Raw genomic sequence first — 13,835 nt, forward strand, 5'->3', positions numbered from 1 at the left:
AGCGCGCCCCCCCCCCCCCCCCAGAGATGAATCAGGTCAGTGAAGGAGATCGGTAAACAGAGAACGAATCAATCGGTGAGTCAGTGAGTGAGCGTGTGCCTGGTCCCCGCTTTCCAGGCTCTGCAGGTGGTTCTGTTTCCTTTTTACCTTTTGCCCGTGCCCACATTTTCTTGCACAAACAAGTGCTCAATACAAGTTAAGAGAATCAATCAGTATTTCAACCAATGACAATTCCATTACCAAAACCTCTACTCACAGCGTTATGGACAAAAAAAAAAAAAAAATCAAAGAGCCTGTCAAGCCAAAAAAGTGCTGTGAGATTAAACATTGTTCCTTTTATCAAAACGACATTATAAACACAAGAGTCACCAAGGATACCGAAGTTTCCCTCATGCTTGATCTCAGTCCCCGCACCAACCTCGTCCTTTTCCCAAGTGTTCCCAGAGGCCTTGCCCCGGGGTCAGATACCGCGTTTTTCTAGGAAGAGACCTGCAGCTGCCTGCCTGCAACCCCCCGCCCCCGTGTCCTGTCCCCCAGAGCCGTGCCTCCTGCTGGGGCTGCAGCAGGAGAGGCTGGAGACCGTGACGGGGCGTGCGCGGGGTGCGCAGGGGTGCACGGGGTCGGGAACAGAGCCCGCTAGTGGTGAGAGGCGGATCCTTGCCATCAGGATCCCTGTCAGGGCCAGGAGGTGGACAGTTGGACCTGGCCGAATGGTGCTGGCCTGCCTGACCCCGAGGGAGCGCGTCATCCTTGTTTTGTCCTTGACCCGTGGTCTGTGTCTGCCCACGGCCGAGGGCTGCGGGTCTTCAACCCTGTCGCAGAATTAGAAACTCTTGGTGGCCTGTGATCTGTAACCTTGAGCTGCTTCTGTATTAGTTACGTTAGAATTAAACCCTCCTACCGCTCAGCCAGTCTGATCATCACGCTCGTCGTTTGTGCTGGGCCAAGGAGTTTTCCTGAATTTATGGTCTTGAGTTGAGACGCTCTCTCGCCAAAGCAGGACTCTTCCCCTACATTGGAGCCCAAACCTATGTAATGAAGTGCCAGCATCTCCATCACCGGAGTGTCAGCGTTTCAAATTTAAACCTCGAGGGATGCGGAAGATTAGACCGCAGAGCGGCTCCAGCTTGCTGATAGAGAAGGGGGTGTTTCTGATTGCCCGTTAAACTCCCGATTACGCAAAGAGGCTCATCGCAGGCAGGGCTCGACTGCGGTGGGTGATGGACATGGTCATAATGGCTGTGTTGGCCCCTTCCCTGCCCTTGCTGGTCCCCAGCAGGGCCGCCTCATCTCCTGAAACTTGTGGCTCGGGAGGCCGCCCTCTAGCCTGCGTGGGTGTTCCGTGTCCTGGGATCCGCGAGCATCCTCGGTGTTCAAATGTGAGCCGTTTTTCCCTTTCTGGTTGGCAAGCCACCCTGTTGAGTTTACCTCCGTGGGGAAGCCTGCTGTGAGAGCTCCCTGGTCACCATTCCCGTGAGGGAGGCTCCAGCCCGTGTCCCCAGCCTTGCCCTGCCGGGGTCTCCTGGGGTGGAGGGAGGCCGTGGGGGCCCCGCCCAGGAGGTCACAGCTCAGTGAGCTTGAGCGGGGACAGGCTCTCTTGCCGTCCGGTGGAGGAGAGGACGGCGGCTGCTGTTGTTCTTCAGGAAGCCCTGCCTCTCCTGAGTTGTCACAGTGCCAGGAGGTTAGTGACCAGGGCTGTCTGCGTGGAGGTGGAGACCCCCGCTCCCTCGCCTGACCCAGCGCGGCCACGACGCCCGGGGGATGAGCCCCGACTCTGGCTCTGCCCCGCCCGGCACCTTCTGTGCCCGCAGGCCCCGCGTCTGGCAGCTGGGAGTGTTCTCCCCGGTGAGCGTCTTCCCGTGAAACAGACCCCGGCCCAGAGGACACGCTGTGGAAGCTCAGGAGAGGCCCTCCATCCGCCTGTCCGTCCTTCCATCTGTAGGTGGTGGCGGCTGTCATGACAGCCTCCTCGTCATGGTTTCCGAGGACTTTGAGCTCATCAACCTGCCTCTTTTCCCACCCACCTTTTCTTTCTTCTGGACACGGAAACGTGCACAGCAGAGTCCTGCCCTTTATTTCCTAAGAAGGAGTTTTGGATGTTTCAAAGCAGCCCTTACACCCCTGTGCGGTTTCTCCTTACGAGGCTCCGTCTCTTCCATTTTTCTAACCGTTTCCTGTGTCTGGTGGAGGACGGCTGGCACCCCATCCCCGAAAGCCAGCGGATCCCCTCACCCTCATCCTCTGACCCCCAAACACTCCGGAAGCCTGTCACGGTTTGCAAGGGCAGTACCACCACCATGGGGAACTTTTCACTCCAGGGCTGTTTGTCTGTGGAAAAGACAGACTTTTAGTTAAACTCTCCTAGTGGCTAAACAGCATCACCAACCCCCATTGCTAAATCACTGCACTGTGGAAGTGGGTGCTGTCTTCTTACTCGGTACCCTTCCCTGGAAAACAGAGAGTGGTGGTTTCCTGCCCCACCAGTCACATGCGGGGCCTCCCGGGGTCTCTGTGGCGCCGTCTGAGCCATGTTCTCGTGTCCTGTCTGACCTGCAGTTCTGGAGTTTTCCGTATAAATGGAGCTGTTGATAAAGAGTGGGGTTGTTTTTCAAATTGCTTTTTAAACAATCATACGGCAAGACACCATTTTCAAAGAATTTATGCAACCCATCCCCGAAAGCTTTTCTGTGATCTAAGGAGGCAGGTGAGATTGTTTTTAATTAAGTGTCTGTCTTTACTGTTCTGTCCCTTTGCGTTCACTTGTGGTCCACTTGGGACTGCGGGTCTTCTGCCCGGGACTGTGGCAGTCAGCGTCTTTGTCGCCTCCCGGGAGTTAGCTGTGCGCTTGTCCCCCGGCACTCTGAGGGCCCCGTGGGGTTAGAGATCTTGCCCCACCTTGGTGTCCCCGGGGTACAGGCCCGGCCCCGAAGCGAGGTGTGTGGACAAGCTGGGGAGGAGGGCTGGGTGCAGCTTCGAGACGGCGTTGCTCACTCCGGCGTTAATGTCCCTTTGTGATTAAAATATAAAAGTAAGACATGGAATCTAGTCTGGGTTTTGATGAACCGGTTTGGTTTACATTCTGTCACTTTAAGTAGCATGTTTGTCCTAAATGCTCTTTTACAGAGTCCACCATGGGCCCTGAGTGTTCTGGCTCCCTGGGGTGGTGGGTGGGGTCAGCCCTGCCTGGAGTTGGGGAGGCTGTGTGGGGGCCCCCTCCATCCTGGGGGCCCCGAGCCTCTCACTCCCCTCACCTGCAGCGTCTTCACGGGTCGGGTCAGGATGTCCACACGGCCCAGGTCCCGGGGCGGCACCCAGAGCCGCTGCTTGGATGCACCCCCTGCCGTGTAGCTACGCAGGCCGCACGTCCGTCCTTGATGGTCGGGTCCGTCTGCTGTCCTGTTCCTGTGAGTTTATCAGCTTTGCCCTTTGGGTCCTGTTTCTGCCCCGAACCTGGGCCGGTGGCCGGGATGCCTCACCTCCGTGTCCCGCCTCTTTGGCCTCGGCCTCTGCCATCACCGAGTCCCGCTGACCTGAGGCGCAGACCCCTTGCCCCCCTGCCCCACTGCCCCACGGACCGTAAGGGCAGCGGGCAAGCTCTGGGGGCAGGTGCGCACCCTTGGGGTCAGGAGGTCTTGACCCCGAGAGCTGGCGCCCGCCCCACGGTGTGAACTCGCCGGGGCTCAGTGTGCGGCCTCTTTCAGACAGAGCCTTGCAGCGCCTGCTTTTCTGTTAGTGTCTGGTCCAGCCGCGCCCGCTGGTACCGCCAGCGGTCTGTCACCTGTACCCCCTGCCAGGGCAGGCGCCGGGCTTTGTGCTCTGTCCCTCGACTCTGACTGCAGTCCCAGCCCCGGGCTTCTGGACAGTTCTGCGCTGTTCCCAGCGCTCTTCTCTGGCAGGGGGTATTTATCTCATTCTGACAGCAGGGGTCATTCTGATTCTCTTGACCTGCAGAAGACAGATCGGCGTGGGGGCTGCCTGAGTTAAATGCCAATACTTCGTTACGTTGGAGAGGGACAAATGGCCTGTTGCGGGGAGTGACATCTGGAAAAGGCCTCCGACATTTCCTGGGATCACATAATAAGTCTGCTAAACAGACCAAGAAAAATCGCCGAGGCTCACGCCTGCCCCCCACAGCCGCCCTCTCCCCGCCGTCCTGGCCCGGGGTGGCCCTGCCTCCTCTGTGACCCGGAGAGGGGCTGAGGCCCCGTAGGTCAATGTCCTGAAGACCCTCAAAAACGAGGATGTGGAGGCAAGACACCCCCAAGGAGCCCTCAGGTTGTTGTGGACGCGGCGCCCTGAGGCTGGAAAGCGGTCAGCTCTGCTCTGGCTCAGGGGAAGTTTTCCCAGCAAGGAAGTCTCGGCCCCGAGGAGGCCACTTCCACTCCCGCCTGTGAACTCGGTCTTGCAGCAGGAAGGGCGTCATGCTGGCCAGGCCGCGGCCCTGAGGGCGCCGCGCAGCAGGGAACCCTGGGGGCGTGGCTTCCCGCCTGCCCGACACCGTGTGCGGAGTCAGGTGGGCTCCGTCCCCCAGGTGATCGGGGCCCGTGGGCACGCGGGCTGCCCGGACTGATTTCCAAGGCAAGGTGCTTGGCTGGGCCGGCCCGGGGGCAGAGGGAGGCCTGCAGCCCCCGGGGGGCAGGCTCATGGGCACCTTGGGCTGGGGGGATCCCAGAGCCGGCCTCGAAGCACACTTCACCCCAGTCCTGCGTTGGAGGGGAGGGCGGGCCGCGTGGGTCTGCCCACCAGGGCCTGGCTGTGAACAGACACTCCGCCCCGTCAGCCGTTTCCCATTTTCTAAGTCGTTTCCCCCTTTGATCCACCAGCTCCTCGGGGGTGTTGGTTCTTCGTCACTTCTGCGCCCAGGGGTCTGGAGTGTAGGGGTGCTGGGAGTGGCCCCCGAGGAGGGGTGATACACACGGCATACCCTGTGTGTGGGAGGTCCATGCGGTGGGAGGTCATGCTACCGCAGAAAGGAGGGAGGACTCAGTCACTCCTGGAAGCCTCGTGTGCAGTGAGGACAGCCAGATAGGACAGGCTGTGTGGCCTGCGTCCCCTGACCTGAGCGGGCCACACAGGCAGTCCGTGGGGCAGGCGGGACGCTGCCTGGGGCCCCAGGGCTGGGAGCGGCTCCTGTGGGCTCGGGGTGTGTTTTGGGGGTGATGGAACTGGGAGCGGCTGCTGCGGGCTCAGGGTTTGTTTTGGGGGTGATGGAACTGGGAGTGGCTGCTGCTGGGCTCGGGGTGTTCTTGGGGGTGATGGACCTGGGAGTGGCTGCTGCTGGGCTCAGGGTGTGTTTTGGGGGTGATGGACCTGGGAGTGGCTGCTGCTGGGCTCGGGGTGTTTTTGGGGTGATGGAACTGGGAGTGGCTGCTGCTGGGCTTGGGGTGTTTTTGGGGGTGATGGACCTGGGAGTGGCTGCTGCTGGGCTCGGGGTGTTTTGGGGGTGATGGAACTGGGAGGGGCTGCTGCTGGGCTCGGGGTGTGTTTTGGGGGTGATGGAGCTGGGAGCGGCTCCTGTGGGCTCGGGGTGTTTTGGGGTGATGGACCAGGGAGGGGCTGCTGCTGGGCTCGGGGTGTTTTTGGGGTGATGGACCTGGGAGTGGCTGCTGCTGGGCTCGGGGTGTTTTGGGGTGATGGAACTGGGAGTGGCTGCTGCTGGGCTCGGGGTGTTTTTGGGGTGATGGACCAGGGAGGGGCTGCTGCTGGGCTCGGGGGGTTTTTGGGGGTGATGGACCTGGGAGTGGCTGCTGCTGGGCTCGGGGTGTTTTGGGGTGATGGACCTGGGAGAGGCTGCTGCGGGCGCGGGGTTTGTTTTGGGGGTGATGGAACTGGGAGTGGCTGCTGCTGGGCTCGGGATGTTTTTCGGGGTGATGGAACTGGGAGCGGCTGCTGCTGGGCTCGGGGTGTTTTTGGGGGTGATGGACCTGGGAGTGGCTGCTGCTGGGCTCGGGGTGTTTTGGGGGTGATGGAACTGGGAGGGGCTGCTGCTGGGCTCGGGGTGTGTTTTGGGGGTGATGGAACTGGGAGTGGCTGCTGCTGGGCTCGGGGTGTTTTTGGGGTGATGGACCTGGGAGCGGCTGCTGCTGGGCTCTGGGTGTTTTTGGGGGTGATGGACCTGGGAGCGGCTGCTGCTGGGCTCGGGGTGTTTTTGGGGTGATGGACCTGGGAGCGGCTCCTGTGGGCTCTGGGTGTGTTTTGGGGGTGATGGACCTGGGAGCGGCTCCTGTGGGCTCGGGGTGTTTTTGGGGGTGATGGAACTGGGAGGGGCTGCTGTGGGCTCGGGGTGTTTTTGGGGTGATGGAACGTTCTGGAGTTAGGTAGTGGCAATGGCTACCTCACCCCTGAAGATCCGAGGACCCGCTGAATTGTACACTTGAATTGAATTACAACTCAGTGAAAGAACCCCCCAGACCAAACTGACAGAGGCTTGTTGAGTGAGTGAGGGAGCAGATGAAGGAGCGGGTGAGAGTGCGGAAGGACACACGCGCTCCCCGGGGGCTGCAGGGACTTGGAGCCAGAGCTGCTGTGTGGTGTACGCGGCCGTGAGGCTGTGCCCCGAGGGGCGTGCGTGTGTCGGGGCCGTGGCAGCCTGTCTGGGCTCCTGAGGCCCCAGGGATGCTGGCCTGGAAACGCCCGCCCTGTTCTTACTTGCTTCTGCTGTGAACAGAGAACAGAGCGGGAGGGTGTCCACGACGGCTCCCCCAGCCTCGCGCGGGATAGGAGTCCGGCTGGCAGGTGCGAGGCGTGCCTGAGCACAGAGGCCTGGCCCAGGCTTGGGGGCAGACACGGGTCCACGCTGTGACCCCGTCATTCCCAGGCTGCTTGTTGCCTCTCTGCCCCCCATTTTCCCAGGGGTGCAGTGGTGGCCATGACCGAGTCAGTGTGTTTAAAACGTGAAGAGTGCCCGGCATATATAATAATCGCTCGATACATACGAGCAGTTACCATTGTTATAATCACTGTCGTTTTTACCCACTTAAAACTTTCTAAATATATTCCAGGCTGAAATGTTTCTTTTCTTAAAGAACATTTTCATTGCAAGGATGCCATGCACATTTGCAGAATACAACAAAAGTAAATAAAATTTGAGAAATAGGAGACACAATTTTTTAAACATTTATGAGTGTTATGCTGGATGATAGCAATTTTTCTAAGGATCGAAAATCAGGTTTTTCAGTGTCTGATAAGCCATTCCAATGAGGCATCTGTTTTGCATTTTGAAACTTTTAAGTTATGTTTTCTCATTAGATTTTTGTACTTGAAGGAAGAAATTACTTAGAGCGCCATTGCCTGTTCTTCCTTTCAAACACATCTGTGTTTTTGCTGTCTTAGTGTTTGCTCACAGCATAGCAGTATTTATCCAGTGTGGTTTTGGGAACTCTCACCTTGGAAGCAGGTTTTTAGAGGGCTTATTACTGAGTGAATTTGTGAATACATTAGAAGCAGAATTTTTTAAAAATCTTTTGGGAAAACTCCGATCTTGGTTAGGAATAAGTAATATATTTTAGGTCCCCTCTTCTTAGGATGTGAAATGCCCAAGAAGCAACAATTTACAATATATTAATTATGCTAATTAATTGGAGAGGATTCATAATATTAATTACCTGCAACTAATTAGGTATTAAAATTGCGGCCCGACAAGTGATGAGGTGGAAGACAAGTCGTCCAGTTAGAGCAAGAGAAGTGGGAGGGAGGGGGGTCCTGGGGGGGGGTGGCATTCCTGCAAGTGGAACGCACATCCTTTGAGACCTGACGGCTCCCTGTCTCCTCCCCGCTGCCCCGCAGACGACGAGGATGCGGACTCCGCTGACATCTCCCGGGTGCCCGAGGATGCGCTGCGCAACGTGGAGGCCGACACGTACTGGTGCATGAGCCGGCTGCTGGACGGCATCCAGGTGAGCCCGCCCGGGTCCCGCCCCCACCACCGCCACTGCCTCTCAAGCCTTCTGAAGCTCTGACTCTGCTGCTGGGCACACGTGTGTCTGTCTGGGGGCACACGAGCCCCTGGAGCCTGTGGGGGGCACAGTGCAGGCTCAGGGGGACCAGGCCCCCCCTGCAGAGTCCATGGGGGGCATAGTACAGGCTTGGAGGGACCCCTCCCCTGCAGAGCCGGATCCCCACTAGACCCACCTCCTTCTCTGCAGCAGCCGTGACTGTGTGGTTCTGCCCTAGCACAGCCCGTTGTGGCAAGCCATTTCACTGTCCGTGGAACAGAGTTCAGAGGAACCTGCCCCTTAAAGGGCATTGGATTTAGAGTGACATGGGGCGTGTGGGTGGCTGGCCCCACTGCCTGCCATCCTCAGCTCAGGGACCTTGGCATTCCAGGATGTGGCGCTGGGCCCCACAGGGAGCTGAGAGCCAGAGGGCATCCTGCCCGCATGTGTGGGACACCTGTGCGTGGGGTTCTGCTAGACCCGCGGTCAGCTGGGCCACTGACTGGGATTTTCCCGGAGGAGCCAGTCACCCAGGGCCTGGCGGTTGGATGGAATCCTCCACCCCCATGTATCAGCGGGGAGGGTCTTCCACAGGTGCCTGGGGAGGACGCAGTTGGCAGGTCAGGGGCAGAAGGTGGGCTGGGGCCTTGTGTGCGGCAGGAGGTGGCCGAGGAAGCTGGCTGGCCCCTGAGCCAGCTGCAGGTTCCATTTGGCTCAGCCGGTGCCCACACGGTGCCCGCCTGGTGCCCGGGGCTGCGCCCACTCTGGGATGGAGTGGGGTTGTGTGAGCACCGGGTCACCCAGCGTAACACCGCTCCGGGGACACGCACGGGGGCAGAGTGAGGCCTGGAGGGGAAAGCCTGGGGCAGGGCTTTGATCTGAGGCTCGTTGTGGTCACTCACTCCAGGACGGTCCGCTGCACAGATAGCCGCCCCAGGCTGGAGGCTGTGCAGGGGGCTTGGGTTCCGCCGGGACCCCTTTGTCCCAGGCAGAGCGGGGTCCTTCTGCCGGGAGCGAGAGGACAGGTCGTGGCAATGCGCTTGTCACCAGCGTCCCCCACAAGCCTCGGCTTTTCTGGAGCTGTTGTCGCAGCAAGTGTTCCTGACCCCACCGGCTGGAAAGGCCTCAGCTCAGCTGCTTGATTTGAAGTGGTCCAAGTGAGGCTTTTCTAAGATGTCGTCCAAAGACTGAGGCCAAGAGCTGACTCATTGGAAAAGACCCGATGCTGGGAAAGATTGAGCACAAGAGGAGAAGGGGGCAACAGAGGATGAGATGGTTGGATGACATCACCGACTCAATGGACATGAATGTGAGCAAGCTCCGGAAGACAGTGAAGAACGGGGAGGCCTGGCGTGCTGCAGTCCATGGGGTTGCAAAGAGTCGAACACAACTCAGCGACTGAACAACAGGCAACAAAAGATTGAGGCCCTTGGGTTTAATTCGCATAAATCAGCTACGACGATTCTCTTGAAGAAAACTGTGTGGATCCCCTTTCCCCTTGTTAACTTAGAAATTGACAGAGAAAGCAGAAGCCCTTCCTGGAGTTGAACAATGGGAACCTCGTATCTGAGAGCCCATCAGGCCGCCTGGTGACGCATTTTGTGTCTTGTAAAGAGAAATGTGCCTGCTGGAGATGTATTTTAGGCTAGTATCGATCCATCATTTCCCCACTCTGATACTGTTCTCGTATTTTTTAGTCTTTCTTCCCAAACTTCAGACTCTTTTCCTCCTTGGAAAAGAGATTGAATCATAGTGTGAAACTTTATAAATTTCAAATGTCACTTCTCTGATCATGAGTGATGGAACTTCTGCCATTTAAATACAAGATTATCTGGCTTCTATTTGTAAATAAAATCAGCTGTACAGTGAAATCGATGCTGGCTTTTCATTTTTCACCCAAGATTTCTTGTCTGATGAAAGGGTTTCTTGACAAGGGTGCTGCGTGGAAGGCATAATGTTTCTCTGGTGCGCGTGCGCACGCGTATGTGTGTGTGCTTGTACAACAGACGCTAGGCCGGCAGCAGCCATCCGTCTTTCTGTCACGTGGTTATGATTGATTCCACGTGATCCTCTGGTGCACAAGGATTCAGGGAGGCCCGCTGCAGGCACCTGGGGATTTTGGGGGGCTCTTCTGTAATTCCCTTAGATGAGGCCGTCCCTGGTGACCCCGTGCGGGCTCCCCGGGGTGCTTCTCATTGTGCACAAGGGCTGCCGCCGTCTATCACTGGTTGAGTGTGCGGCTGTGAGGGTTTCCCAGGTGGAACAGTGGGAAAGAATCTGCCAATGCAGGAGACATAGGTTCGATCCCTGGGTCTGGAAGATCCCCTTGAGAAGGAAGTGGCAACCTGCTGCAGTAGTCTTGCCTGGAAAATCCCATGGACAGAGGAGCCTGGCAGGCTATAGTTCGTGAAGTCTCAACTTAGCCTCTGACCACACACCATGAGGCTATGGTGCTTAAGAGGCTATCCTCTTACGATTAAGAGGAAACATGGACTAGGAAGGCAGCGCCCCTGGGGCCTGGCTGCTCTTGCATCTTAGCTCATGTGCCTTCTCCTGGCTGCACTTCTGTCCTCTCCACGCCTCTCGGAACTTCTCGGGCACCTTCCTCAAGCACCCTTTTCATTACATCGGTCCCTGGTTGAGAACCATTGAGAAAACTCATTTTTGGTTTTGTTGAGTACAACCCTCAGCCTGGTCTTCATGCGTTGTTCCTGTACTTGATGAAGTTCAGGTTTATATCGTGGGATGGCGGTCCACCCCGTTGCCAGAGGCTTCAGCGAGGGCGTCAGAGTCTCCTTGCGGGGAAGGCCAGGGCGTCGTGTGGCTGGTGGGGTGACGGGGAAGAGGGGACCCCAGAGAGTATACTGGACGGCCTTCCCCAGCTGAAATAAGTGGCGGTGAGTTCCGTTTTGCTGGGGGAAGTTCTGCAGAACAGCGCACATCTGTTCATACTCTTGCCCTCCAATAGTCTGGATGGAGAAGCTGTGTTTCCAGCCCCCCCAGGGGCTTGGATGTGAGACGCTGCCACATGGGGCCAGAGCGTGGGGGCACCTGGCACCTGCAGGCCCGGCGCAGGGTGACGTGCGTCCCTCTCCTGCTGGTTCACGGTGGCGGGGAGCCGGGAGAGGAGGCCCTGGGCCCAGCACCAGTGCGGACCAGGAAAGGGCAAGCCTCCGTCCCTCCTCCACAAATGCCCGGTGCTGGGTGTGGCTCCGTAAAGTGAGCAGGGACCGCCTAGGGGAGTCTGGGGACGGGAGGGGAGCCGACGGGGAACCGCAGAGGGGTCATCAGACGCGCTGGTGCCAGCAGGCCAGGCGTCAGTGCCTGGCGAGGTGTAAAGATCAGGTGAAGAGCCACCCCCGGGAATCCAGGTGCTGTCCAGAACTAGCACAGCGGTTCTGCAGCGAGACCTCCTCCCTGCGTCTCAGGGCCGCCTGCCGTCCCTAATAGTGAGAGTCAAGCAGCTCTTACTAGTGGGGCTGATTCTACCAGTACTTGCCAGTTAGAGCTCCACCAGATAATGCAAAACCATTTAGTGATTTACTTTAGCAACGAGAAATCCGTTCTATGCTATTGTAAGTAAAACACTTCTAAGATAAATGAGTATTTACCAAAACAAAAATGTTTAATGAGAAGAGAGTCATGGTTTTACTTTTACTTGCCTTGATGGAGGGCAGCTGAATTCTCATCTGTGTTTCTATAGTCAGCCTGTTGTAATGTGTATTTTTGTTGTTGTTGGAGTATATGACGAAAACCCAGACTCTCGTAGGTGTATAGTTGGAGAAGGGAGAAGTACCGTAATAGCCTTCTGGATGACCGGATGCTTTCCCTTTAATACTGTACCACGACCTGAGAGATGGTAGCTTCTGGTTATAGTAAAAATTGTGTTCTGAAATTTTTAGTTGAGAAATAATAAAAAGGACTATTAAAGGTCACTTGCAGTGTGACTGTGGAGCCGTGTTAGTGAACCTTTGTGCTCAGTCACAGTGAAAGCCATTGGCCCATCTTGTGCTCGGAACGGACCTTTTACACGTGTGGTTCTGTAACCTCAGACATTGGTCGTTGGCGCATACGGGATGCCTGAGGTATGCTGATATTCTGAACATCACGTTTCATTGAGTCGTATCAGAGACTCACCTTTGGGACTTCCCTGGTGGTCCAGCGGTTAAGATTTCACCTCCCAAAGCGAAAGATTTCTGCCTCCCAGAGCAGAGGGCGCCAGTTCAATCCCTGGTCTGGGAGGTAAGATCCCACATGCCTCAAGCCAAAACACTGAAACATAGAACAGAAGCAGTATTGTAGCAAGTTCAATAAAGACTTTAAAAATGGTCCACAGCAACAACAAAAAAAAAAAAAAGTTTTTTTTTTTAATCACCTTTTTACCACCACCTCATAAAGAACTGTCATGCTCAGAGTGGTGGGTCAAAGTTCTCCAAAATTTGAAGTTTGGCTTCAAAGCTCAAATATTATTGGCAACAAATGCTGTGAATTGCTTCCCTTGAAGTGACGGGCTGACTTTGTTCACTTTTGAGGAAATGTCTGCCCGATACCTGAGTCTGAATAATGAGCTTGCCTGTCGGTCATTCTGTCAAATGTCAATGATGTTTCGTGAAAAAACATATCCATTACCGCTCTCAGCTCAAAGAGTCGCACCAGCTGCTTTTCTGGAAGAAGTTTAGCATTTTGGGTGCATGTCTCAAGAGCCTTATTTCCCAGGTGTCACTAGTGGAAAAGAACCTGCTTGCCGATGCAGGAGACGGACAAGAGATGCGGGTTCGATCCCTGGGTCAGGAAGATCCCCTGGAGGAGGAAATGGCAACCCACTCCAGTATTCTTGCCTGGAGAATCCCACGGACAGAGGAGCCAGGTGGGCTGCAGTCCTTGGAGTCGCAGAGAGTCAGACACGACTGAGCGACTAAGCACGCATGCATTCCATAGTTTTATGTGTTCTTCCCATTCTTCCCCAGATAATATTGAAAAGCTGTTTATTAGGGGTCGAGATTTGACACAGTACTGGTCTTGAGATTAGAACCTGTTCCTGTGTCGCCCGGGACATCCTCTAAGGAAATGCCTTTCTCACGAACGCATGGCATTAAGGGTATAGTTGGTGGGGCCGCCCCGTCCATGCCGCGTGCCAGCGCTTTTACCTGCCACCCCTGGGGGCAGAGCCTCACAGCCCACGCCAGCAGGGCGGCCCAGCAGACGGTCCCTCGGTGTCACCATGGATGCAGTCTGGGCCTCACCGGCTGCTGGAAAGGGCCCCAGGAAGCCCGGCGGTTGGCGGAGCACCGTGGGGGCCGCCGCCTGCAGGGAGGGTGCTCTCTCGGAGACACCCCCGGGTGAGCTCACACACGAGGATTACAGGACGGAGCCAGTGCCTCACGGGTGGGTGTCGGCCAGGCTGGGCCCCAGGGAGCTGTGCCCGGGGCCCCGGGCTGTCGGGGTCCCGGAGCAGTGGGTCTCTCTGCCCGGGTCCTGCCCCTCATTCCCCGGCACCGTGAGTTGCTGTTGCCCGTCTGGGACGTCGGGAGCGTGGGGTGGGTGGCCCTGGCCTGGGATTTCCCATCCCATTGGCACAACAGGGCCACACTCGGGTCTCACGCGAGGTCAGTTTTCCTCAGGCACCGTGTCAGGTTTGCAGCCAGAGATGTACCTTTTGTAAAACTGAATTTGCAACTTTATTTTATTTTTAAACGTATTTATTTTTGGCTCTACTGGGTCTTTCTGCTGCTGCCCAGGCTTTCTTTTCTGTAGTCGCAGTGAGTGGGGCCACTCTCTAGCTGCGGCTTCTCATTGCGGTGGCCTCCCCGTGTTGTGGAGCGCAGGCCCGCGGGTGCGAGGGCCTCGGTCGTCGGGATCCGTGGGCCCAGCAGCGGCTGGTCCGTGACTCCAGAGCGCACG

The 13,835-nt window shown here is 56.9% G+C and overlaps 1 protein-coding gene across 1 annotated transcript in view; it reads left to right on the forward strand.

Moving 5' to 3' along the window:
- Positions 1-13,835, forward strand: part of TBC1D22A (TBC1 domain family member 22A) — a 261,290-nt gene that overhangs the window by 157,771 nt on the left and 89,684 nt on the right. The window contains 1 exon segment of the mRNA XM_070453523.1: positions 7,786-7,895. Within this exon segment, the coding sequence (XP_070309624.1) occupies positions 7,786-7,895 (110 nt within the window).

The sequence above is a fragment of the Odocoileus virginianus genome, chromosome 23 (assembly GCF_023699985.2).
Source record: "Odocoileus virginianus isolate 20LAN1187 ecotype Illinois chromosome 23, Ovbor_1.2, whole genome shotgun sequence".
Lineage (NCBI taxonomy): Eukaryota > Metazoa > Chordata > Mammalia > Artiodactyla > Cervidae > Odocoileus > Odocoileus virginianus.